General features: G+C 41.4%; 1 protein-coding gene across 3 annotated transcripts in view; it reads right to left on the reverse strand.

Annotated features, from left to right (window-relative positions):
* Positions 1–4,234: 4,234 nt before the first annotated feature.
* The window catches only part of ANKRD17 (ankyrin repeat domain 17), a 123,888-nt gene continuing 100,929 nt past the window's right edge, over positions 4,235–27,193 (reverse strand). For all 3 annotated transcript variants that reach the window (XM_063131721.1, XM_063131739.1, XM_063131730.1), the window contains exons 24-34: positions 26,798–26,914; positions 22,078–22,249; positions 20,678–21,125; positions 17,546–17,701; positions 16,700–16,849; positions 13,728–15,397; positions 10,415–10,612; positions 8,447–8,698; positions 7,828–8,006; positions 5,336–5,500; positions 4,235–4,839 (exon numbers count right to left, since the gene is read on the reverse strand). In XM_063131721.1, coding sequence (XP_062987791.1) covers positions 4,780–4,839; positions 5,336–5,500; positions 7,828–8,006; positions 8,447–8,698; positions 10,415–10,612; positions 13,728–15,397; positions 16,700–16,849; positions 17,546–17,701; positions 20,678–21,125; positions 22,078–22,249; positions 26,798–26,914 — 3,567 coding nt within the window. In that variant the 3' untranslated portion in view covers positions 4,235–4,779. The remainder of the gene's footprint in view (positions 4,840–5,335; positions 5,501–7,827; positions 8,007–8,446; positions 8,699–10,414; positions 10,613–13,727; positions 15,398–16,699; positions 16,850–17,545; positions 17,702–20,677; positions 21,126–22,077; positions 22,250–26,797; positions 26,915–27,193) is intronic.

Here is a 27,193-nt window from a genome sequence, read left to right on the forward strand (position 1 = left end):
CTGTGCATGAGATGCTGTCACCCCCGATGAACAGGAGTGTCATCTCTCTGTGCCAAAGCAGGGCAGTTCCCTGTGGAAAGATGTGCATCGGAGGAGGCAATGCAGATGTCTGAACTCCAGCAGCTGAGATGCTGATGCCCAAGGATCAGAGATTCAGCCCGTCTGTGTCAGAAACTCAAATGTGTCTCCCCTGGCAGAGCCTGTGCAACAACAGGGGACCATGCACAGGGGTCTTGCCTGGTTGCATGTTGGTTTTCCAGGGAGGTTGTGCATCTTTACGGAGGAAAGAGTAGCTTTGGAAGTTTCAGAGTTCAGTCTAGGCTTTATACGGACAGGTGAAAAATCACAAAAGTAGAAATGGGTAAGTGTAAATACAGCAGGAATTCCTGGGTGCTCCCACCCTATCTGCAGCAGGGGCAAGTGTATCTGGGGTCCTTGCATGGCTCCTAGCACACCCTTGCAGCCTGGCCAGCTAATAAGAGCAATGGCTAATGAATGAGCTAGTGTGGTGGAACCTAGTCACCCGGCTATCAGGACCCCTAGCTGTAAAGCTGGTTCATGTCCCATGGTCAGGTCCTAGTATGACCAGGCTCAGCCACCTGAATCTTGACTTCATGTACCTGGATCCATTTTGCATGTAACCATATAAGCTCAAGAGTTGAGGAACAGCAGTAGTTGACTACAGGTCATTATTTGTTGACCCCAAAACACTGGCTATTTAAATGTAGCATCTTACCATGTGAAACTGCTTCCAACCATAGCATTTGCCAGCTTTGCTTCTGTGCAGTAGGAGTGGTTTCTTTTCTCTCAGTATTAAATATTATACTTCTACCTCCTTGGCATTAATAGGTATCTGATACAAAGAATTTATCCAATGTGTAGGTAGTGAAGGATTAGGGTTGTTGTTGTGAATTTGAAGTATTTAATGTAATTGTTAGGAATGAGAGCTCAGAAGTTGGTTAAAATCTCACCTCAGCCACAAATTTACTAGGTAGCCTGTTGTCTCAACCACAGTTTACCAACTGCTCTAGGGAGAATAATAGTAGCTGATATTGTAGTAGGATCTTCACAAAAGTTACTCAGATAATGTACATAAAAAACAAGATTGTATCTGTGCTGGTCCATGAGAAAAAATAGCCAAAATCCACAATTGGGCAATACTTTTATTAGGACCAACCCAAATGTTACAAAAGTGTATGCAAGCTTTTCCATTCTCTAGAACACTTCATCAGGCTAAAAGGTACAAAAAAATGGGGTGCGGTTCAAAAGACAAAGTACAAAGATTAGCCCAGATGTTGTAGCCGTGAGGTCTGAAGAGCTTAAGCTGAATTTTTATGTGTCTTGGAGAATATCATATCTAGTTGTTCAGGGTGGAATCTACCACCTGAAAAGGGCCTTTGCATTTGAAGTTTCCATTTCCTCCAACCACAAATTAATACTAAACAATTTGGCTTCAATTCACCTGTTTTGATGAAGGGAAGAGAGAGATCTGAGTTACAGCTGACCTTTAGGTTTTCAGAAATGGGGGTCAGCCATTGCTTCTTTGTCTCAGAATGCTACCTGCAGCACCTACTGGTAACTAATTAATTCAGTTTGCAGTCTTCACCTTGAGACTGAGTCTAAGATACAGATAACATGACCATAATATGGGCCGATCTTTGTACTCTTCACCACATTTTTTTGTATCACTTAGCTGGATGAAGAGTTCTGGAGAACTTGAAAGCATGCATACTATTTTGTGGCATCTTGGGCCTAATAAAGGTATTGGCCAAGTGTGGATTTCAGATATGTTAGGTAATATGAATACTCGAATTGTGCTATATAAACTGCTATTATATTTTTACTACTATTACTACTAGATTCATGTGGTACTGACTCTTCTGGCATGAATTCCGTTAAGCAATGTTTACTAGTGGAAGAAGTGACATGAACATTAAAAACGAAGTAATCCGCTTGGCTCAAAAGAACTGCACAAATAATTTGAAGTTCCCAAAGAAATTTTGGACTTGTGTTTTTTGAATAGCACTCCTCCAGCCCCCCCCATTCTAACCTCTTTTGACACAGATAGGAGTAGAATAAGCAGCTTATGATATGATGTTAATGTCTGCCATTCAAAAGAACATTAAAATTTATCAATCATGATCAAGTCTGTGGCTATAGTTGTTTAGATTCTGCCCATTTTTGAAATGCACTTCTGTACAATGGCACTTTAAAATATCAGGATAGGATATCATGAAATCCTAAATGCTTCTATTCAGATGTTTGTGTGAAATAGCAAAGAATGGAATAGGCTTGTTAGCAAGTTCTACCACATTTAGAATTCATGGAGTGAGCTTATTCTCTAAATCAAAAGGAAAAAAAAATCTGCCTATATATTTTCCAAGCAATTATATAATAATGTTTTTTGAAAAAATAGAGATGACCTAGAAGGTCTCAAAAAGAACACGTTCCTTGTCTTTATTGGTCAAGTACATTACATTTGAAATATAAAAAGTGTTCCAAAAATGTTCCTAATACAGACTTCTAGCACCCCCACCACCATATTTAATTTAACAAGCCTTATTCCATAAACAAGAAATGGGGTATTCCATCCTGTTCTCCTGTCAACAGTTTTGCTTTCAAGTTAATAAAATACAGATAAGCTTTATAATAAGAAACCACATCCTAAGAAACTTAGCTCAGCTGAACCTGACAATATATTTTGTTGTAAGAAGTACTAAGCAGCATCTATGTTGAAGGATTATTTCAAGGAGGGAAAAGTAATCCTAGTTAAATGTGGAGATGCATCAGCTAAAGGAAGTGGGAAATCTTATATAAAATACTTGAATAACATTAGTCCCCCACTCATTAAAGTGCTGAAAACTGAGTTTTTCCCCTCTCCTTTCCATCAACAGCAGTTTTGTTAGGTATTAATTTTGCTTCAACCAATTCAAACATTTCAGTAGGAACAGTAAGTGACAATGGCAGGGTTATTTTTTATTTTAAGAGCACCAATAGAGGGCATGTACACAGGTGAACTGGTATGTATTCACAAGCCTTCCAACATCTCAAGTTGTATTTGCAAGGCTGCAGTTTTCTTTGGGAAAACCATTTTTCTTGCTGGCTTTACATATGAAACAGCATTTTCAAGCTCCAGGTTTGTAGTTGAGAAACTGAACTGGTCTAGTAATCTGAGATTTTCATTCAACTAAGTCTAACATTGAGCCACTAAGGCTGCAATTCTATAACCAGGGAGGTAGCTCCATTGAACTCATGTTTGAGTTGATGTGTAGAAGATTGCACTATAACACCCTATGAGAACAGGCTAATTAGTGCTACTGTAACATTAAACAGACTTTCAGTTTACTTTTTTCCATCTAGCAAAGGAAAGAGACAATGGATTGTTTGTATCCTAACATGCAGTACTAAACATGAGTAATAGATCAGCTTATAAAATTTAAAAATACGTTTCACACATTCACAGATATATCAGTTATAAGTAGGATCTTAAGTAAAGATAATTAGGCATCATCAGCTGGCATAGGTGCTTCTAAAATCTGCTCTAGAGCTAAACAGCTTCTTTCCTAATTAGAATGCTGATATTTCATTCCAGCTGACTTTCTAGGTGCTGTAAATGATCAAAGATGGCCACATTAAATGTCTTGAATTGGAGTCTTGCAAATCAATACAACAAAATTTCATTTCAGAACATGTTATTTCCTGGCATGATACTCCAACATCATCTGAATAATGCTTTGTTTTGGGACGTTTCTGTTAGTGTAGTTCTTAGAAAATGGTGATGCTGGACATGTTTCAGTTCAGTATAGTTGATTGTAAAACAATATATGGCAACAGAATTCTGCACGTGACGTAATTGAAAGCCACAAATGGCTATGCTGAAACTTATTGAAGGACATAACTCAACAGACTTTAGTAAGCCACATTTGTTAGTAAGATCTCTGCAGAACTGCTAAAAATCCCTTAAAGAACAAACATTTACTGATGGTATTGAAGGGAAAAAGAAATAGCTTTTGAAGAGCCTAAATGTTGCGGAGGTTAGAGGTTTGTGTTTATGTTTTGTGTTCAACATCTGAAAAGGAGATGGGGAACTATTTCTTTGACTTCATATTCCTGTTATAAAAGTAAATTAAATCATAATGAATATATGTCAAATTCCATCGTATAAAGCTGTGGGGAGAGCCAACAAATAATGCCCATTTTCTGCTGTATTTAAAATTATGCAAGTAGAAAAAAGTTATGCTTATTAATAGTTTAATGTATGAAGGAAACATCCAGACTGCTGTATATGAAGGTACATCTGTCACATTAAAGTCTACATAAAGTAGAGCCTCTATACTGACATACTGAAAAGATTTACTTTCTGCTTAGCCATTTCTGTTATGTAAACAATTGTACATTTATCTGCCATTCTAAAACTTCAGGATCAAGTTTACATAATTTTGCTAAATTTCTGTGTATGCCCAGAAGCAGCTTACAGTACTAAAAACCAACCAGCCAAAGAACAGCTTCAACGGAAAGTTATGTCCAAAAATTAATAATAATCAAAGGGAAAAGAAAATGAAACTAAGAGAGGCTAAGTTGAACCATATGATGGTAGGAAATGGGCAGTCACAACGTTCACAGAAAAGGGTCAGTTAGTACGTTCTTCTGCGAAAGCCTACACACTTCAGTCCAACACAACCGAAGAATGATCTGAGAGCTGAGGAAAACTGGTTCTGCCAATTTGTATTCTCCTTTAAGCCAAAAGAAAATCTCCAGGCTATCAAAAGTGATCCCCACTCAGCCAAGCTGGTTCATATGCACACTGTTCATATGAGGTGTCCATGTTCCAGTCCATACCTGAGGGAGAAGAGCAAAAGGTTTTAAGCTATGCAGAACCTGCCATTTCGAATAGGTATTTAAAAAAAATTCATTGATTTGTTACATTTATATCACGCCTTTCCTCAAAGGAGCCCAAGGTGGCATACAAGATCCTCCTCCCCTCCATTTTATTCTCACTACAATTCTGTGAGGTAGGTTAGGCTGAGTGTTGGTGACTGGCCCAAAGTCACCCAGTGAGCTTTATGGCTAAGTGTGGCCTAGAACCTAGGTCTCCAGAGTCCCAGTCCAATACTCTAACCATTACACCACACTGGCTCTCACATTACAGTTCTACATTATCTTTCTCCTTATCTCAAATCCAAGCTATATGTATGGAATTATTAGGTACTGGGCAAACAATGTGGCTAGGACATGGTTAAAAATATGCAGACAGGTCAACTACCCCTTCTACGGTAATAGTAAAAATTCATTGGTACATCAAACATGTCTAAAACAGTAAGGCACATAGACTTACTGTCTGAGGGCCATTATTCTCTGTAGAATTTGAAACCATCTTTATCAGTGAGTTCCAAGATGGGTCAGCAGCATGAGGTCCATTGAATATAGGTCCTCCAGTACCATCTGCAATGGGTGCAACAGGAGGAATCATTGCATTCCCATACACCGAGAAAGGCATCCCCTATCATAAGGAAAAGAACATGTTATTAGACACATTTTGGATACATATAACAATAGAATTTTATCTCTGAAGTTTAAAAAATACACATTTTTCTTCAAGAATTCTAAAATAACCATAGTTGATCTGGATACTATAGAAATTTGTGTTACAACTTCTCTGCAAAACGTTTTAAAATACACTTGCTAGAAGTTTGAGTCATCCTAAATAAACGGTACCAAAATACATGTTTACATGTTACATACCAATTTTTGCAGAGTTGCTGCTTTATACTGTATGTAGTAAAGGTGGCTCCTAGGAAATTCAAGTGCTGGTTCTGGGCAGTTGATAGAAGTGCTTAAGAAATGCCTATGTACCATAAATTCAACAGATACTTGCTCATCTCCTAGCTTCTTAAAGATCTTTCCAGCCACACTGGCACCAACGAAGATAAGGATGGAGGAAGTATTGCAATAGAGCCAGCTGGAGCACGAATATTTGTCTATTTGGGAGCTGGGTCAGAAAGAGAAGCAAGAACTGGAAGTTCTAGTGGGAGAGGCCATGGCTCAGTGTGGTTGGAGTGCATGCTTTGCATGCAGGAGGTCCCAGCTGATCTGAAGAAGCAAAATGTCCTCCAGAAGCTGCCAAGAACATGAATTCACATTAAGAAAACTTCCCTTTTCTTTGTCATCCTCACAGCCACAGAACAAGCTTTCAAATGAGCTGCAGCTCATGTTTTCCGCCAATGTCACCAGGGAGCTCATTTGGCTCTACTCCATGGAAGAGGACACTCAAGAGCTATTTTGTCAAGCACTCAAGCCAGTTCTCCATTCCAGAGGTCAATCAAGATGACAGGAAAATCCCCAAGAGCCATCAGTTTACTCAGATAGACCATCTTTATCAGCTCCCTTGCAGAGGCTCCAAGTCCCAGAAAGTCTAACTCCACCAGGTAGTGATCTGCCCATGACAATGGGACTATATAGAAAGTTCCTCCACTTCCAGATCACCATCACTCTACCCTATGCAGAAAACCAAATCCAAAGTATCCTGCTGAATGAGTGGGGACGCCATAAAGTCCTGAGCCATTCCCAACAAGGTGGCCTAAACATGTATGATGAAGCTTCCCAAGACAACAAGCAGAGGCGACTTTAGCACTAACCTTGAGACCAACCTGGCTACCTCAAAAAGGGAGACTGTTGGGCATCAGGGTGGGTGGTAGACCAACATAATCCCTGTTATGTCCTGAATACCCATCTCCAGATACACTCTAAACTGAAAGGCAGGATGGGTCACCTGGATAGGGTAGAGAGTCATGACGGACCTCTGCAAGGTCTTGCCTGGTGTAGTGGTGAGATTGTTGGATTGGGAGTCAGGAGATCCTGGGTTCTAGTCCCCACTCGGCCATGAAAACCGACTGGATGACTTTGGGCCAGTCACAGACTCTCAGCCCAGCCTACCTCACAGGGTTATTATTGTGAGGATAAAACGGAGAGGAGGAGGAGGAGGAGGAGGATTATGTACGCCGCCTTGGGTTCCTTGGAGAAAAAAAGGCGGGATATAAATGCAATAAATAAAAATAAAATAAAATAAAAACATGGAGAACCTAGGTGGGCAAAGCTGGGAGAGATTTACGAATAGCCATGGATGAAGAAAATTGAAGTCCAAAAGATCTGGAGGCCACCAGGCACTGGGAGAGAGTTCACAGGGACAGATGTTGATTCTTGCGGCAGAGCTACATTTTATTTAACAACAGTATTTTTGTCCTGCCTTTCCTTCACTAAAAATAACCCCTAAGAACAGCTAACAAAATATAGAATTAAAAACTAATAAAAGTAATTATACAAATTATGTTAAAAAAAAATAACACAACAGTAGAAAAAAAGAAGATGCAGAAAAAAGGGGCAACTTTCAATTCAAATGTATGCTGGAGGCCCAGTGAAACAGAACGGACTTTACCTAGCATCAGAAAGTCAGTAAAAGATGTGGGGGCAGGGCGTCAAATGGGCCTCCTGGGTTAGGTAGCTCCACAGCTTGGGCACAACACCAGAGAATGTTTCAACATATGAGCCTTAAGAGTAGGAACCCTGATCATCCCTGGTGTAAACATGAGACATACCAGTCTACTTACGGTGCTGACTTTATGTTGGTCAGTAGTTTCTCTCTACTTAAGAATTCCTGCATGACTACAAAGGGGCTTAAGCATGCGTCTCACCACAAACTATCAGAGGGGAAAGACAGTGATAATGCATGCCCTTGCTGCACAACTTATATAAGAAATAGTCTTTCAACAGGATATATGTATCAAAACATCTTCTATATTTGAGTTCCCGGCAAAACATTTAAATCATTACCCCAACTTTAGGAAAATCCATGTATCCTGCAGGAACGTGCTGATGGAATGTACCAGAAGGAGTTACAATTCCTGTGCTGTCTCTCTCCATTGCTTGATGTTGCGAGAATACACCTGGATCAGACATTGGCCTGTGAATCACATGGTTTCCCATTCCACTGTGACACCAATCTACTTTATCTAGCAAGAAAGAAGTGGGTATATCCATAAGCATCACATATTTACCTAAATTACTCAGCTGTAGCAGTGAGCAGTTAATGCCAGACATATCATCTGTGTTCCAAAAGCTTGGCAGAATGATCTAGAATCTAAACAAACAGTACTGCACAAGCTTTATTTCTTGTAGCTCTTGATAACTTAAGGTTCATTTAACTTCAATTAACAAATCATGGAAAGACTAAGAAGAAATTAAACTCGTAAAGTTGGATTGTATTAAACAATCAAGTGAAGTTCAAATGAAGTATCCAGTTAATGAACAATGAACTGTGATGCAGAGAATCAAGACTACCATTTGTGGTAGGAATATAATTTCTAGCATTTAAATTGTCCTCATCCTATGCTTTAGCTCCTGTCTAACATGGCATGAGAAGACAAATAAGTGTGTGCAAGGCAATACATACCACCTTGATTTCCTCCTATCCCTTCAAAAGACCATATACCACTGTGACCCACTGGAGTGGCTAAGTTGCTCCCTATCACAGAGGGCGTAGATGTTCCAGTTTGCCTGATGCGTGCAGAACGCTCTGTTCCGATTGGGACAGGGACCTTTCTGTCCTGAGACACACTGCTGGTCTTTTCTGACCCCAGGGAAACAGGTGAAGGGGTTGGAGATGGTGCTCTAACTCCAGCAGACACTGGCTGAGGGGGTGGCTCTAAAGAAAAATAAATATTGAAACCAGTTAAAGATGTTCATTAGTCCTAGTATTTCAAAACAAGAGGCTTCCACTTCAATACACACTAAACCTAAGAAGTCATACAGGCTATTGAAATGTCATGATTTAACTACTAAAATGCCACTAGTTACAGTATGGTTAGGTTCTATCTAGAGGTTTGACACAATTTGGACAATAAGCCATTAGCTTAAGAACATAAGAAGGGCCATGCTGGATCAGACCAAGGGTCCATCTAGTCCAGCACACTATTCACACAGTGGCCAACCAGCCATCCGCCAGGGACCAACAAGCAGGACATGGTGCAACAGCACCCTCCCACCCATGTTCCCCAGCAACTGGTGCACACAGGCTTACTGCCTCGAATACTGGAGATAGCACACAACTATCAGGGCTAGTAGCCATTGATAGCCTTCGCCTCCAGGAATTTATCCAACCCCCTTTTAAAGCCATCCAAATTGGTGGCCCTCAATACATCTTGTAGTAGTGAGTTCCATAATTTAACTATGTGCTCTCCCTATCCACATTCTCCATAGCATGCATAATTTTGTACACCTCAATCATGTCTCCCCTTAGCCTTTTTTCCAAGCTAAACAATCCCAGTTGTTGTAACCTTCCCTCATAGGGGAGATGCTCCAGCCCCTTAATCATTTTAGTTGCCCTTTTCTGCACTTTTTCCAGCTCCATAATATCCTTTTTTAGGTGTGGTGACCAGAACTGTACACAATATTCTAAGTGCGGTCACACCATAGATTTGTATACAGGCAGTATGATACTGGCTGTTTTATTCTCAATTCCTTTTCTTATAATGTCTAACATGGAGTTTGCCTTCTTTACAGCGGCCGCACACTGGGTGGACATTTAAATCTTTTATAGCTGACTTTCTAGAATATACAATTGAAGAAACTATTGGAAAAATCTTTTTGTCGGAGTACATCATTGCAAATCCACAATCACAGTTGTCGAAACTCAACATTTCCTTATTTGTTAGAAAAGAACGCTAGAATATAACAAACGCAGGAACACTCTGTGGTTTGCTGGAGAAACAAAATTGCAGTTACATTTGTTCACATTTGGAATCTAGACATAAACCAAAAGGAACTTTAGGGTTGATACAACTTCACTGAATATATATCGCAATGACATTTGTGGCAGGGTGACAAATGTCAATGTTACCAATACTCCACTAAACATCCGAATCCACCAAAACCTTTGCAGGTAGGTGTACATATGTACATGCACATGCACTCAGACATGTACACAGAAGCTCCTCCCACCAAGAGTTCCCCCACTAATTTTAATGGAAGGGGAATCGAGATGTATGACAAAACACATGAAGCTCTAAACTCAAGGCAAATGCCGTTTAGTTCTCATATTCAGGTACAAAAGGAAAGCTTAAAATGCAAGACTGTAAAAATGAAGCATCAACTAATCAAATTGTATTTCTAGGAAGATAGGTCTATTAAGGGTTGTATAGTGCAAAACCACCTCAGCTAATACTGCACCAGACTCTGGTTCCCAAGATACAGACATTACAGTAACTGATTACTCCAATCAAAGCAGAGTAGAGCACTAAGAAAGGGATCCATCCCAGCCTTCTCTATGGCATCCAGCTGAAGGGATCTCATATAAGATTAGGACACCCCAGTCTATATTACTGCAACAAAACAGATATTTTTAGTTTTATTAACAACTCACCATTTGATGCAGAGGAACATGGAGGCAATAAATTGAGTGGGGAAAAATGCTGTCTGTTAAAATTAGCAGCTGCCGGTGCTCCTCCAAGAGGTGTTCCTGGCGCATACACTTGACCACTTGAAAGGTTTGAAGCAAAGTTACCCAAATGTGTAGAGGGAGGCGTTACAGAACCATACGGTGAATCAATACTGACAATACCTATAAAATGATTTGCAAGATATCAGTTCTCCCTGGAAAAACAATGGCATATGAAACAGAAGATGTAGAGAAGGAAGTAACTTCTGCAAACAAATTGCTTCCTCAGCATTAATCGTTAACACACTACACATGATTTCTCCCGTTTTCTTTGAATTTTATGCACATTAATTGATCAATGTATTTACTTACATGAAGAGGACAATAACCATACTACCTCACTACTTACAAACTGTATCAGTCACAATCTAAACAAGATAAAATTAATTCAGTTAGACACAATTCAGTGTTAATGGAAACCCAAATTTCTAGGGTAGTCTGGTTACATGTATATTAAATACAACAGCTCCCTGAAACATTCACAGGAGAAAGCTTCATTATGTTGTTCATGTCCAGTAAATTCACAAATTAATGATATATATATATATCAGAGATGCCTGAGCATGCAACCAGTGTTTAGCAAAGTTTTTGCTAACAAGAAAGGATTTCCCTGTGTTACATTCTCACTTCATCTAATACATATTTAAAGAAATTACCAATGTATTTAATGGAAGCAACCTCAATTTATTAATCCATCTAAGATTCTTTGCCAGCATTTGCTTTTAGTTAAATTGAACACTGACCTTTCCCTCCCATGGAGTATAGTAACACTGGGCTATATTTTTTGTACAGATTTTAAATCAATCTACATTCAAACTACACTCATTACCATTTATCATGGCCCTTTTCATTAAATTTTCATTGAAATTCCTTTCCCACTTGCCAATATATTCCATACGTTTTAAGAGAAAAAATACTTTTTTCAAGTCAAAATTAAGGAGTATCTCAAAATTTCATTTCCAGGTTTCTTCCACTGAGAACTTTTATTATATCAGACAGCAAATCTGAATAAGGTTGCAAAGCAAATGCCGGGGTTGTGGTGCTTCTGCTTCTAGCCAGGTAAGTAAGGAAACCCCAAGCCTAATTGAGGAGAAGATTCCCGAACTTGGGATCCAGAGAGCAAAGAATAAGTTGGGTGGGAACTGGATAAGGAGGAGAATTCACAGGTAAACAAGTTCTCCTTTGTTCCTTCTTGTCACCATCCAGGAATCTAGAATCGTGGTAGATGGAATGGGCTAAACTCTCTTTGGAAAAGAAGATAAATGCTGAATTCCTCACTCATGCAATATTCACTCTGTTTTGCGGACTGGGTTGAAAAGTGGGATGCAGTGGACCAAGATCATGGCTAATACACACTGAGGATGCAGCAATTAAAGTCATCTGCTTGAACAAAGTTCCAGATGGTGCACAAAAAGGAAAAAAAGATGGTGTACCCTGAGTTGATAGCAGCTGCAAAATTGTTTGCAGTTTCTGTTTACAGGAACATAGGAACCTGACTTACACTGTATCCATCTTGTTCAGTGTTGTCAATACCAGTCCCTTTCCAAACTGATGCCTTCCAGATGTGTTGATTACAACGCCCATCATCCAACATCTGGAAAGCATCAGGTTGGGGGAAGTTGGTATATTGTATTCATTTATTTGTGAATTTCTATACTGCTTTTCATTTTTAATCATCATCATCATCATCCTAAAGTGGCTTATTAAGTAAATTAATGATAAAGTATAAACTAACTGTAATAAAACAAGAAAATATTGCATTAAAATATCAAAAAAAAAGTAATGATGCTAGCAGTCGGGAAAACACCAGGGCATACAGACGTTTTTAATTGTCAGCGGAAATACTCCACAGTATAGGAGCCTGCATGCTCTCGATGGAGAGATCATTCCTGATGGTGGGGGCCATAATGGAGAAACCCCAACTCTGCACCATGGCCAAGTGAGCACCAGTAGGCTGTGGTATGGTAAACATGGCTTTCTCTTCAGAATGTAGAGACTGTAGGGCGGCCTATACAGGAGGAGGCAGTCCCTCTGGTAACTTGGTCTGGAGCTGTTTAAACTTTATAAACTAACAATATAGACAAGTGGCCAGAGCTGAGCAGGTTGGGGTAGGTGCAGAGTGGTGGACCACAAGTGCTTTTGTCATCTGGGGGTGATGAAGATTTGTGCTGGTGAGGGGATATGAAGAAGTCCCAAATGGGGGTGGAATAAAAGAGTTGCATGTCCTGAAGTGTGATATGATCTGGTTGTGAAGGCTCCCTTCCCCAGGGCTGAGGTTCTTTCTGCTCAGCAGTACACCCCATATATTATTAGGAAAGGCCTTCACTGTCAGCTATTTCCTTAGTCCAAATGGGAGTGCAGGACAGCATAGCCTAGAGCTGGCTTCTCCTAAATTGGTGGCCATGGCCAGAGTAAGGCACTCAAAAAGGGGTGGTGATTCTTAACATGGCAGAACTTGAGGCTGTTTGCCACAGGAGGGTATGGCATGGTCAAAAAGTTGGCAGCCACGGGCCTGGCAAAATGGCAGCCCTGGTGTGACCTAGAGCCAGCCATCTGGGAAAATGGTAGACCCAAGATGTTGCCTAGAGCTACTCACCCAAGCTGCAACAGTGTGGTGTGTGTATGTGTGCAGCATGACCTAAAAACTGGGTCAAAATTCTCATTAGCTTAGCCACCGCATTACTCAGGAACCTCCAAGCCCTCCCACTTGCCCCAAAAATACTAATGAGGAGGAACCACAGCCCACAACTCAGATGGAAGCTGATTCTAAGCACACACCTAGCCCCACTGCATATTCCTTATCACTGGGAGGAAGGAGAGGAGACATGCCTGCAAGGTCAGCTTTAGGTTCACATAGGTACCAGGACTAAGGATTATGCTTGGCCTCAAGAAAAGAATTTTCCCACCCAACCCCACTTTTGTCTTCCCTGTAAAACAGAGCACACCCACAGACCTGTGTCTGTTTGCTGTGGAGGTAAGACAAATATTAACTGTAAGGAGAAAGTATGAGCTCACTCATCCTCCAGCCAAGCTTTCTTTCTAGAAAAACAGCCTGTCTTCTACAGCACTCCAGTATTCTAGACCACTGGATGGCTATAAATAAGCTGAAGAGGAGAATTTATACCAGCCAGACTGCAGAGCTTTGCAACCAGTAATGAAGAGGTAAAAACTTACACAAGTTAAGTGTGTGGCAATATTTCAAACTGTGAAACAAGGAAAGAACAGTACAAATATTCACCTGAGGGACTTGGAGCTGGTCTCTGCAGTGGGGGCCTAAAACCGGGGGCTTTGGAAGTATCTAACTGATGTAATGGATCTGAGTTTGGCAGAAATGAAGACTTTCCAGACAGCATGGATTCTGGCGTTGTCTGAGATGATAAGACAGATCCCCCCCAGAAGGCATGAGCAGAGGCAGCGCTGTTCTCAAACAGTGTGCTGAAGGGCCCAAATGGTAAAGCAGCACTGAAGTTGGTGGCCATGGGCTTGCCTGCCGGATGGACTGCATTCTGAGAAGCACTTTGTGTACTTAAGGTAGAAGGAAGTTGTACTGAAGAAGGAACGCTATGGGGTCTTTTTATGTGGTTGATATTAAGTACGGCAACTGAAGAATTCTGAGCAGGAGCTGAATTCTTCTGTGCAAGATTTGCTCCATGGGAAGGTAGCCTGATGGCGGGGCTTTCCATTTTAGCTGGAGGCAGTTGCTGCGTAGATCCCACTGATGCCTGAGGCAAAAGATAGTTCACTGGAGAGTTCACCGGAGCATTAGCAGGGGCAACTACTGGCGCAGAAGAACTCACTGTTATTAAATTTGGAGGCACAACCATTCGAGGATCTTGTGACTGAACCTGAGGCTGCTGTAGAGGTGGTCTAGCTTCTTGGGAAAGAGACCCGTGGGACTGTGTCTGAGCAGGATGCTCTGAAGGAATGCCAACAGCGCCACTATTTAATGGCCTGTTGCTGGACAGACTGGCTGCTTCCACTACTGGGGGACTGCCCACTTCCTGGTCAGAGGAAGGCAGCCCGTTACTTGGGGAATTTGTCACAACTTCTGAAGGACTACTTCTAGAAACCCTTGCTGGCTGGGCTGGTGGTGAAGGGGAGGAAGTGGACGACACAGGATAGTGCTCTTTGGCAGTAGGGAAAGGATACGTGGCATTTGTGGGTGTTGTGCTGTTGTTGCTTGCAGTAGTTGCAACTGTGGTTGTGGTAGTGCTGGATGTCTTAACCACAGTGACAAAGAGTTGCCTTCGAACTGAAGGTGAGCTGGGACTGCCATTTGAAGAAGTAACAGGCACAGTAGACACAGCTGAACTTGTGGTAGCTGTTGGACTGGAAGTTGAAGAACCCACGGAATTCACCTGAGAACCACTGCTATTCTGATTGTTATGGCGAGGCACCGTGTGAGGCTTAGGTGAGTTAGTAGCTCTTGCGGGGCTCAGAGGTCTAACAGGGAAAGGGCCCCAGGTGGACTGAGCTGGTGGGAAAGTTCCTCCAAAATGGGTCATGGGCAACCTTGGTGGACGGATCTGTTGGAAAGTCTGAGCAGCAAGCAATGCATGTGCAAACTGGGGAGGAGGATAAGCTAATGGCAGAGAAACTGGAAATCCGGGACGCACATTATTCACTGGGTTCTTGACCGTTTTGTGAGAAGATGCTGAAGAAATCGTAGGCACAGAAAGCACTGTGGCAATTTGAGAGGATGACGAGATTGCTACAGTGGTCACCTTGCTCCCAGCTACAGAATTGTGAGCAGTTGTAGCGGTGGCATGTGCTGACGTCCCTGTCTTGGGATAGGCTGCAGAGCTTTTTAAACGACTCTTTGGAATGAGCTCATCAATTTCCTTGTCTGGATCCTTAATCAGGGCATTTATGAGCTGCGTTGCTTGTCTTGTTGATTCTGTGCCTCCCCTGTAACAGAGTTGAATAAAAATTGAGGACTTTTTTTTGTCATTCACAGATACATTTAAATCTTCCCACCCGTTACATGAAAACACATGAAATGGATGATCTTTGCAGAAATGAAATTGAGCGGCTCTATGTTTGTACAAGAATAATTCTCTGTAATAGTGAACTCAGGTGATTAAGCGCTGACAGGATTGGATCCAAAACAGGGCCAGTGAGAAACAAAAGGAGGTATCAGAATGGCTGAGGGAACGCCAAGGCATGCACAAGCACAAAACATTGAAAAACAGCCCAATGAGGGCTGACTATGCTCAGTGGCCTCCAGGAACCATCAAATGTTGAGTGTCTTTGGAAAAGAAAACTGGAAAACAGGAGTGGAAGGGGGGCGGGCGAACTGACACGCCTGAGCCCCTTTTAGTTTATAGTATCTGGAGGAGGGCACAGCTGGCCAGCTAGCTGGAACTCTGAATAGGAGTACTCCTGTCAGAGGGGAAGGACGCACTACACTATTCCACTGAAGGTCCTGCGTGTTTGAAAGCAGTTTTACATAACAGTACTCACATGAGTCATGTAAGTTTGTTTAGTACAGGGTTGCAGAACCTCCAGCCCACGGGGTACCCTAATCTGATTTCTGGGGTTCCTCCAGGGGGTGGGGCTTAGGCTCCAAGGAGGAATCCACTCAGAGGGCATCCCCACTATTTCTGATTGGAGGTAACAGCAGGGATGTCAGGAGGCCAGGGCCTGACTCGCCCATGCCAGGGAGAATTGCTGCTCTTCCTTGCATGGGTGAGTCCCAATGACCCTTCATCTCTGCTGCTATAATGGGGAGACGGGGCAACAGGACTCACCTGCATGGGGTGGGGGTGGGGAGAGTAAGTGCTCTTCCCCACACATGGGCAAGCCCCCGTCTCTGCCACCCTTCATTCCTGCTGCTATCTCCGATTTCACATCGGTGATAGCAGCAGGATGCAAGGCAGCCTGGGCTTTTTCCACACTGGGTGGAGGCACCATTTCGTAAATAGTAATTGAGTGCCAGTGTGTAGAGCTTAGACCGTTGGACTGGGAATTGGGAGATCCAGGTTTTAGTCCCCACTGGGTGACTATGGGCCAGTCACAGACTCTCAGCCCAACCTACCTCACAGGGCTGTAGTTTGTGAGGATAAAATGGAGAGGAGGATTATGTAGACCTCCTTGGGTTCCTTAAGGAGGAAAAAGGCTGGATACAAAAGTAAATGTAATAAATACATACAGAAGCCCTCCAAGTGAGTTTGTATAATTTTAATAAGTAGCGTCTGAATAAGTATTTACCTTATTGTTATGATCCTGTCCCCCGTTTTGTCTTTCTGTTTATCTATGTCTATGTGTGCTCCTGTAAATTCTCTGATAGCATTGATGTTGCAACCACCTCTTCCAATTACTCTGGAAATAACAGTTGATGGAACAGAAACTTTCTTTGATCTACAAAAAAGTATGAAAAGCAATGAGAATGGTTTAGTAAATTGAAATTAGGTAGTGCTTAGTAGGAAGAAAGTTGTGTGTGTTAAAAAAAAAAAAGATGTGCAAGGGTGTTAGCTTGTCTGGAAGCTACACCATGTTCCAAATCACAGGTGCCCATAGGTTGACTGTTTAGTTATTTAGTGGATATGAAAGGCAGATATTCCAAGGCTTTCTCCTTTCCAGCAAATTTACAAGTGAAAAGCAGACACGCCATGCTAATACTTGACACTAGAGACTGAGGTTTCAGGGCTAGATGTTAGAAAGCTTTGACTGAAACCAAGTATTGAAGCACTCTATTAAGAGTTTTAATTGCAGAGGCATCCCAGTTAAATCCAGGCTGAAAAGACAGAGAAGACACCACCACGGGAAATGCATTCTACATACACAGATTTATTGTGTCTTAGCAAATTGCCATTATACACAAAGGAAATGCATTCATATCCCACTTCTCAGGTGCTGACACAGAAAACAGATTCCAAAGTGTTCCATGACAGGAACTTACAAGCTTAGATATGTGTACACTAAACAAAAAATGCAACTACCAGACGATCACTGATGTTGCAACACGAACACACAAGAATGAAATAAAATATTCTAAAGCAGAGATATACAAATGAAAAAACCTTGAATTTACTACAGTCACAGAATTTAACTTGCCTTCTTACAACTTCCTTCCACCCTTCTTCTCTCTTCTGACCACGTTTAGGGCTAGCTAAGGCGATTTTTCCATTAGGAGAAGCGAGTGGTGACGGACAAGATTTTGTGCAAGTAGATAAGGAGTTACCAGTTACTTCACCAATCACATCAGACAACCTTTCAAGGGAAAGGAGGAAGGAATAAAAGAGTTGCACGTTAACAAAATCCCTATGAGACAAACATCAACTACAAATGCAGGCACCGCCCTTTGCCCTGCTGAGTAACAGCTTTAATATTAGAACACTGGGTTGGAGCCGGACTTAGTCACTGTTAGAGTATTGGGTGGTAGAGAATGCAGTAAATAAATAAAATAAGTAAAAATAAATAGATCCATGGAAATCAATGAGGCATATACTGCTGAAGGCAGTGCTTTTTACAAGTCTGCATGAACTACAAACATTATTTATGCTTCATTTATAACTTGGGAGTCAAGTTTCTTGGAGACAGGAGGGAACACCAAGTCCCCCGTCTTTTCTGATATATCTTCGAAGATTTATAGGAGCCAATTTTGGGTCCTATTGGACATTTTTTGTATTTGGGGCATAAAAAAAGGTTTTTTAAAATCTGTATAATCCCCCCCCCACTGATTGTGGGTCAAAACACATTTGGGATTATTGTTTGCTGTATGTTTGTGGACCATTCTTTTCAAATTTTAAGTGTACATATTAAATATCTTTTCTATGGACACACGATTTTATTTCAACAATCATAGTTACACCAGAATTTGGCACAACGTTTCTAATCAGTTTCCTTAAACCTATTTTGTTCTTTAAGTCTAGATTCAACCCATTAAATTTATGCCACTCTAAAATATCAAAATGTCTATTACAGAAAAAGTACAATCTAATTTTTTGTTTGTATTTAGGAAAACAATGAAAACTTTTTGTGTTTAGAATGAGTGAGTTTTTTAATTAAGTCTGATGAAGGACCTCAGAAACACGGGGGGGGGGGGGAATGCAGCAGATAATTACAAACAACTGTGCCAAAGCAAAATACACTGTCAAGACATAGAACATTTCAGCTTTTCCTCTTATATTTATTGCAAGTGATAGTTTGAAATGCACTTTGCAAAGTCCATTCTATACTTTAACAAATGTAACTGATGTCACTTAACTGAATGCTACTTTTATCACAATGTATGATCCCTCTGAAGGCAGAGTTGGGCCTACAGTAAAAACTTGAAGGAGATAAGTTATATGCACTGATAATTCGGGATCCAAAGGTGTTGTGTGCTTAGACTCTCTCGATTTCCAGGATCTAGAAGAGTTTATGTGCCTGGAAGGCATTTCACGGGCCTTTATATCTTCAACTATAATTGTGATATGATTGCATTAATTGGTCTTCTCTTGTTGTTCTCAATTAAACACCTCAAACCTTAAAGCAATAATGACTGCTCAAACTGCCATTATTTTCTTCTTTATGATTTGGTTATACTGTATCTACTGTCTTGTGGTTTGCTTTATTGATACTGTATTTTGCTGGCTTCTTGTTTTAAAATATTTTTGTATGCCACCTTGAATAACTTATTTGGAAGAAAGGCAACAGAGATTTTAAATAAAATATAAATCATCATTTCACTGTTTTGGTCAATAAAGTATTTATTATTACTAACCTTTACATGGTGTTATTTGCTTAAAAAGCCATCAAGAAAAATAATAAAGTAAAATAATACTTGGGAATGAAAATGGAAACCTTTAAAACATCCTGAGAGGTTAAATCGGCATCCCCCAACCTAGTGTCCTCCTGTGATGGACTAGAACTCCCAGCATCCCCAATCAACAATGCCAATGTCCAACACATCTGGAGGCCACCAGGTTGGGGAAGGATGGGACAGACCCTGGTCTGAGCAGGTTATGAGTAATCTGAGGGTGATAAGGATTTGAGTTGAAGCATGGGGCGGAGATATGAAGAGGTCCCATGTGAGGGTCCTGCAGTGTGAGATGACCTGGTTGTGAAGGATCTGTTCCACAGGGTTGTTTCTGCTCAGCCAATCCACACATACATTATCTGTTCCCATTATGAAGGGACTTCAACGACTGGGTTCAGACGACATGGTAACCAACAGTGGGTTAAATAGGCAACAGTTGGTTATTGAGTTGTCTGTTGGGACTTTTCACATCCAGCCAGCAGAACTTGCAATGGCTGATGGGATACCAGCGGGAGGACTGAGGGGGAGAGGGAGAGCAGATGTGTCAAACACACTATTGGCCTTAATCCACACCACAATTGATTATAATCATGTCATGTGGGGAGTACCCACTCAATAATCAACCATGGAGTTGACTATTAACCCACCATTGACTATTGTGTTGCCTGAGCGCAGCCAATGACTATTATTGGCTCAGCCCACATGGGAGAGCAGAACTGCAGACTAGAGCTGGCTTTCCTTGAAGTGGCAGCTGTGGCCAGGAGTAGGCCACTGAAGAGGATATGGAAAACACCAGATGGGGGGAAATTGGGTTAGATCATGAAGGTTTTTTGTAGTGAAAGCCACTGGCTGGTGAGACCACATTACACCAGTCCTTTAACAACTTCATTGGCTTCCAGTCCAGGTCCGGGCCTGATTCAAAGTGCTAGTATTAACATACAAAGCCCTAAACGGTTTGGGGCCAGGTTATTTGAAGGAACGCCTCCTCCCATATGTACCTGCCCAGACCTTAAGATCATCCACAGGGGCCCTTCTCCATGAGCCCCTGCCAAAGGAAGTGAGGCAGGTGGCTACTAGGAGGAGGGCTTTCTCCTCTGTGGCACCCCGGCTGTGGAATGAGCTCCCCAGAGAGGTCCGCCTGGCGCCTACACCGTACTCCTTTTGTCGCCAGCTGAAGACCTTTTTATTCTCTCAGTATTTTAACACTTAATTTTAACTTAAATTTAAATTTTACTGTTCTAATTCTGTATTTTAATCTTATATCCATTTCTGCTGCGTGGTTTTACCCTGGTTGTGCTTTTTATACTGTATTTTGTATTTGTGTTTTAAGACCGTTGGTTGTTTTATTATGGTTTTAATTTTTGTGAACCGCCCAGAGAGCTTCGGCTATTGGGCCGTGTAGAAATGTAACAAATAGATAAATAAATAAATCAACGGTAGCTTACTTGATGGAAGATTTGCCAGACGCTGCTTTTCGCTCTTCTTTTGGAAAGGTGACAAGCACTGACGGCTGCTTCTTGTTGCTTGGAGCACTAGTGACAGTTGTGGAAGAATGACTGTCACTTTTGTGACTGCTGTTACTATTGCTGCTTTCATCGCTACAGCTGGAAATCCTCATGTTGTCACTGTCACCACTTTCGCTGGTACTGCTGCTTTTTGATTCACCATTTATTTTTTCTGGTTGAGAATAGGAGATTGGGAGCTGATCATCAAAAATGATCTGAACAGTCTCTTGGCTGATTTTGTTTTTCCTGCTTTTCCTCTTAGAGCTGCTTGTGGTGACAGTATTGTTTCTTTTTCCATGGGAACCAGCCAAAGTTGTCCATGTTGCAGATATACCTATGGTAGTTGTCGTAGTAGCACTAGGTGGTTCTGTTAGGACTCTTGGCTCATCTAATTGAGAACCAAAAGAAGAATTACTGAAGTCCAAACAAGTTATTTGCCTGTAAAAGTTTTACTATACTACTGGCCCATACATACCAATGTAAGACATTTTGGAGCTCTGACATCTTGTAATTAGGATACGTCAACATGTATTTACTTAATGCACATGCACATATGACTCTGTTCCACCTCTAAAATCAGCATATTTTAATACAAACCTGATATACAAAAATTCAAAGAAACAGAACACTGTTCAGAGACTGATCGAGAAGGTCCTTTCATTGGACTTCATTTCTCTTAACTATTTACTATATGTGAATTGCAGGTTATGTTTTGCCCATAGATCTTTGGTACGTAGCCTCGCAGGATCCAAAGAACCATGAAAACCCAAGAGGTCTTAAAATTTGTTTTTCCTCAAACAACAACTTCCTGTGCTTTGTGGCAAACCGTTTTTTAAACCGAGGAAAGTTTCTAAAGCAATTTGATATATGGCATAGGCACTAGCTGTTCTCAAAGGAAGCCAAAAAATACACTGGCTTTTGTTGGTGACCCCATGAAAGTTCATCTAAGTACAGTTTTGAAAAGTTTCCTCCATTTTGGATGGAAGAATGGCAGTTCTTTGTAACAACAACACTGCAGTGTTATGATAGTTGAAAAAGAAACACAGATCAGTTGCAGCAGATTAATGACAATCCAATTATATGTTCAATGTTACTGTCATGGGATAAAGGTTAATCCATGATCACCTCACACCTCTTCAATAATATATAGCAGGACTTTGCTTTAATTAGATTGCATAGACACGTTAATTGATTGAATATATTCAAGCTGACAGGATTTAATGATCGATTTAAAGATAATCTTGTATCAGAGACCTGAGAATAGAAGAAAAGAGGGGTTTGCATTTGGAAAAACTGTTGCAACCTGCTCTGAGTCGATTGGATTCAAATCTAATATCTACCTTCAACTTTTAGTTTTTCCTTTTCTTGAGCAGCTTGTAGTTCAAAATTTTCTTTGTTTTTTGCCTCAATTTCTTCTAGCTTCCTCCTTTGCTCTTCCTTTTTCTTTCTTCTCTTCTCCTTTCTTTTCTCTCTTTTAGCAGCTAGAGCCAGCCTTCTACTTTCTTCTCGTAGCTGCAAATCAAGATTATTCAAATGGTGATCAAAGAACATAAGAAGGGCCCTGATGCTGGATCAGACCAGGGGTCCATATAGACTGGCACTCTGTTCACACAGTGGCCAGTCAGCCGTCGGCCAGGGACCAACAAGGCAGGACATGGTGCAACAGCACCCTCCCACTCATGTTCCCCAGCAACTGGGGCACACAGGCTTACTGCCTTGGAGACTGGAGGTAGGGCATAACCATCAGGGATAGTAGCCATGGATAGCCTTCACCTCCAGGAATTTATCCAACACCCTTTTAAAGCCATCCAAATTCGTGGCCAGCATTACATCTTGTGGTAGTAAATTCCATAATTTAACTATGCACTGTGTGAAGAAGTATTTCCTTTCATTTGTCCTGAATCTCCCTCCAATCAGCTTCATGGGATGACCCCGGGTTCTAGTATTTTGAGAGAGGGAGAAAAATGTCTCCCTATATCCACATTGTCCACACCATGCATAATTTTGTACACCTCTATCATGTCCCCACCCCATTTAGCCTCCATTTTTCCAAGCTAAACAATCCCAGCTGTTGTAACCTTCCCTCAAAGGGGAGATGCTCCAGCCCCTTAATAATTTTAGTTGCCCTTTTCTGCACTTTTTCCAGCTCTATAATACATTATTTTAGGTGTGGTGACCAGAACTGTACACAATGTTCTAAGTGCGGTCACACCATAGATTTGTATACAGGCAGTATGATATTGGCAGTTTTATTCTCAATTCCTTTTCTAATAATGCCTAACATGGAGTTTGACTTCTATGCAGCTGCTGCACACTGGGTTGACATTTTCATCGAGCTGTCCACCACAACCCCAAGATCTCTTTCTTGTTCGGTCACTGCCAGCTCAGATCCCATTAGGTTGTATTTGAAGTTGGGATTCTTTTGCCCCAATTTGCATCACCTAACACTTGCTTACATTGAACTTCATCTGCCATTTGGATGCCCACTCTCCCAGTTTGGAGATCCCTTTGGAACTCTTCACAATCCCTTTGTGTTTTAACAACCTTAAATAATTTGGTGTCATCGGCAAACTTGGCCACTTCACTGCTCACTCCTAATTCCAGAACATTTATGAACAAGTTGAAAAGAATAGGTCCCAGTACCAATCCCTGTATTTACTTCCCTCCATAGGGTGAATTGACCTTTTATTCCTACTCTCTGCTTTCTGTTCTTTAACCAGTTACTGATCCATAAGAGGACCTCTCCCCTTATTCCATGACTGCTAAGTTTGCTCAAGAGTCTTTAGTGAGGAACTTTATCAAAAGCCTTTTGGAAATCCAAGTAAACAATGTCCACCGGATTACTCCTGCCAACATGTTTGTTGACACTCTCAAAGAATTTTAGAAGATTAGTGAGACAGGACTTGCCTTTGCAGAAGCCGTGTTGATTCTTTTTCAGCAGGACCTGCCCTTCTATATGCTTACTATTTCTGTCTTTAATAATGCTTTCAACCAATGTCAAGCTAACCGGCCTGTAATTTCCCAGATCTCCCTGGGTCCCTTTTTAAAAATTGGTGTTACATTGGCCATCTTCCAGTCCTCTGGTAGAGAGGCTGAGCTTAGGGACACATTGCATATTTTTATAAGAAGGTCCGCAATTTCATATTTAAGTTCTTTGAGAACTCTAGGTTGGATACAATCCAGGCCTGGTGATATATATGCTTTCAATTTGTCAATAAGGTTGAGAACTTCATCTTTTGCCACCATTATTTGCCTCAGTTCCTCCGACTCCCTTCCTGAAAACATCACTTCAGGCACAGGCATCTGTCCTGTAACTTCTGCAGTGAACACAAATGCAAAGAATTCATTCAGCTTCTCTGCAATCTCCCTGCCCTCCTTTGTCATCCTTTGTCATCCAACGGTCCAACTGTTTCCCTAGCGGGTTTCCTGCTTCTGATATATTTAAAGAATTCTTTGTTGGCCTTAATGATGTGCTCTTCAAAATGCTTTTTTTGCATCTCTTATTGTTTGCTTGCATCACCTCTGTGCAAGTTTGTGCTCCCTTTTATTTTTCTCACTTTGGAAATACTTTGGAAGCCCTCTTTTCTACAATAGCTTCCTTGACACTGCTTGTTAACCATTCTGGTGACCTCTTGGGCTTGATGCTACCTTTCCTAACCTACGGAATACATTTGAGTTGAGCTTCTATTATTGCGATTTTGAGTAAGCTCCATGCATTTTAGCCCTCTTGATTCCCCCTTTCAACTCTCTTTTCACCAGTTACCTCATTTTAGAGAAGTTTCCTCTTTTGAAGTCAAGTGTGAATGTGTTGGATTTCCTGGGCAGTTTCCCACTTAAGTATGTATTGAATCTGATAGCACTGTGGTAATTGCTACTGAATAATAATAATAATAATAATAATAATAATAATAATAATATATTTATTTATTGCCCACCTCTCCCTCTGGATTGGTTCAACAATATTTACTGTTTTACTCTGTACAGCACCATGTACATTGATGGTGCTATATAAATAAATAATAATAATAATAATAATACATCTTGTATTATGTCCTGAGCAAAACCACTTAGGATTAAGTCCAGGGTTGCCCCCCCCCCCCCGGTCGGTTCCATGACCAACTGTTGTAAGGCACAGTCATTGAGGACATCAAGAAATTTAACCTCTTTGTTGTGACTGGAATTCTCCATCTCAAGGTCACTCTGAGCATTTTGGTCTGGGGGATGATCGCACTTTCCTAGCACTACATTAGTTTTGGGGCCCTGTATTGTCACCCACAGCACTTCTATGGAAGAGTCTTCCCTATTTAGGCGCTCTAGTCTACTTGACACAATGCCTTCTTTGATGTACAGAGCAACACTGCCCCCAGTACGCCCTTCCTTGCCCTTCCTGTAAAGTTTGTATCCAGGAATGATCGTATCTCACTGGTTCTTTCCATTACACCAGGTTTCCGTAATGCCCTCTATGTCCAGGTTCTCCTTTGAAACCGAACATTCCAATTCTCCCACTTTGGCTCGGAGGCTTCTAGCATTTGCATAGAAACACCTATGCACGGTGTTCCTCTGCTGATGTCTCCGGCGTGTCCCTTTTTCACTGTTGTAGCCTCTTTGATTGGCTCTCAGGCTACTGATGGCCTATTTGCTCCCCTCCTACACTGGGACAATAAAAAAATTCCATATTCGTCACCTTCAGATGATTTAACCTGAACCGGATGCTTCCCAGCTCCTGATGGCTTTCCCCCAGGATTTAGTTTAAAAGCTGCTCTGCCACCTTTTTTATGTTTAGCGCCAGCATTCTGGTTCCATTTTGGTTTAAGTGCAGCTCATCTCTCTTGCACAGGCCCAGCTTGTCCCAAAATGTTCTCCAGTGCCTAACAAATCTGACCCCTCCTCTCTGCATCACCATCTCATCCACACATTGAGACTTCTCAGCTGCACCTGTCTAGCTGGCCCTGTGCATGGAACTGGTAGCAGCCTCATGCCTAGCAACCTAAATTTGGCTTCCAGGACCTCCTGACTACATTTCCCCACATCACTGGTACTAATATGGACCACAACAACTGACTCCACCCCAGCACTGTCTACTATGCTGTCTAGACGGCGTGTGATATCCGTAACCTTCGCACCAGGCAGGCAATTCAACATGCAGTCTATACGCCTGTCACAAACTCAGCTGTCTATGTGCCTCAACTCTCCCACTACCACAAGCCCCACCCCCAAGAGGCACAACTTCAGTACGAGAGGATATTTGCATGTCTTCTGAGGTAATGAAAAAGAAAAATATATAAATAACTATAGTATCACAATGCTCATTTCAAGTGATGCCAGAATGTTGCTGCCTGCTAGCCAGGTAGAGGTGGGATGGAGGTTGATGGGTACCCGGTCCTCTTGTTGTCATTTGCAAGGGAGTCATACCTGCTACCAACTGTCACTGCAGAGGCCACCAGTGAGGGAGGAAGCAGCAGCCAGGCATCTCTCCACCGTGCCTGGGTCCAGCTCCAGCTGAGAGCCCCCTCCCTCCTGCTGTCCCCTGTAACTGCTGAACTTTCCAACTAAGATTGCAGTGCCTGAATTTGCTTTCCTTTTCCCCCTCCTCCTCCTCCCTCCCAATCCCCTTTCCTTTTGTGTCATGTCTTTTAGATTGTAAGCCTGTGGGCAGGGACTGTCAAGAAATACTTTTGTAAGCCGCCGTGAGAGCCTTTTTTGGCTGAATGGCGGCATAAAAATACTTAAATAAATAAATAAATAAATAAATAAATAAATACCTATTTATCTGGTTGAGCTTTTATATTGTATTTTATATGATGGTTTTATACTGTTGTTTTACACTTTGAATGCTTTTAATTTTTGTGAACCGCCCAGAGAGCTCCGGCTATTGGGCGGTATAGAAATGTAATAAATAAATAAATAAATAAATAAAATCAAGAAAAGGTGCTTTTTCTCACGCCACAGAACTACTAGAGGATACATATTTTCTAAATCTGAGCCTTCCTTGGTTTTCTTTCCCTAACCTGGACCAAGATATTTCAGAAAAGAGATTATTATTATTATTATCACTTTTACCTTCTCTAAATCCAACTCTTCTAAAAGAATGCTGGCATTCTTGTTCGCTTCAGCAGCTTGCCTGTCTTTGGCTTGAACAATTGATTCGATACAGAGGTGGCACTTCTTCAACATCTCCTAAAACGCCAACGTTAAAAAACGAAAAACACACACACAAGAACACTATATTTGAAAGAACACAGACACAAGGAGTTGAACAAATGCAGCATACTAGCCTTTTAAGCACTGGGGTAGGGTGAGTGGTACAGTATGAGTGCATTATGGCCTGGGCAGTAAAGCTGCTTAGTAAGAGAGACAAAATTGTAAAAAGTTGGAGGGATTTTATTCCTCTGGTATTAGGGGGCTCAAGTGCTAATGACTGTAGGGACACAGAGGGATTTTACTCTATCCCAACGT

Source organism: Elgaria multicarinata, chromosome 1, assembly GCF_023053635.1.
Source record: "Elgaria multicarinata webbii isolate HBS135686 ecotype San Diego chromosome 1, rElgMul1.1.pri, whole genome shotgun sequence".
In the NCBI taxonomy this organism is placed as follows: domain Eukaryota; kingdom Metazoa; phylum Chordata; class Lepidosauria; order Squamata; family Anguidae; genus Elgaria; species Elgaria multicarinata.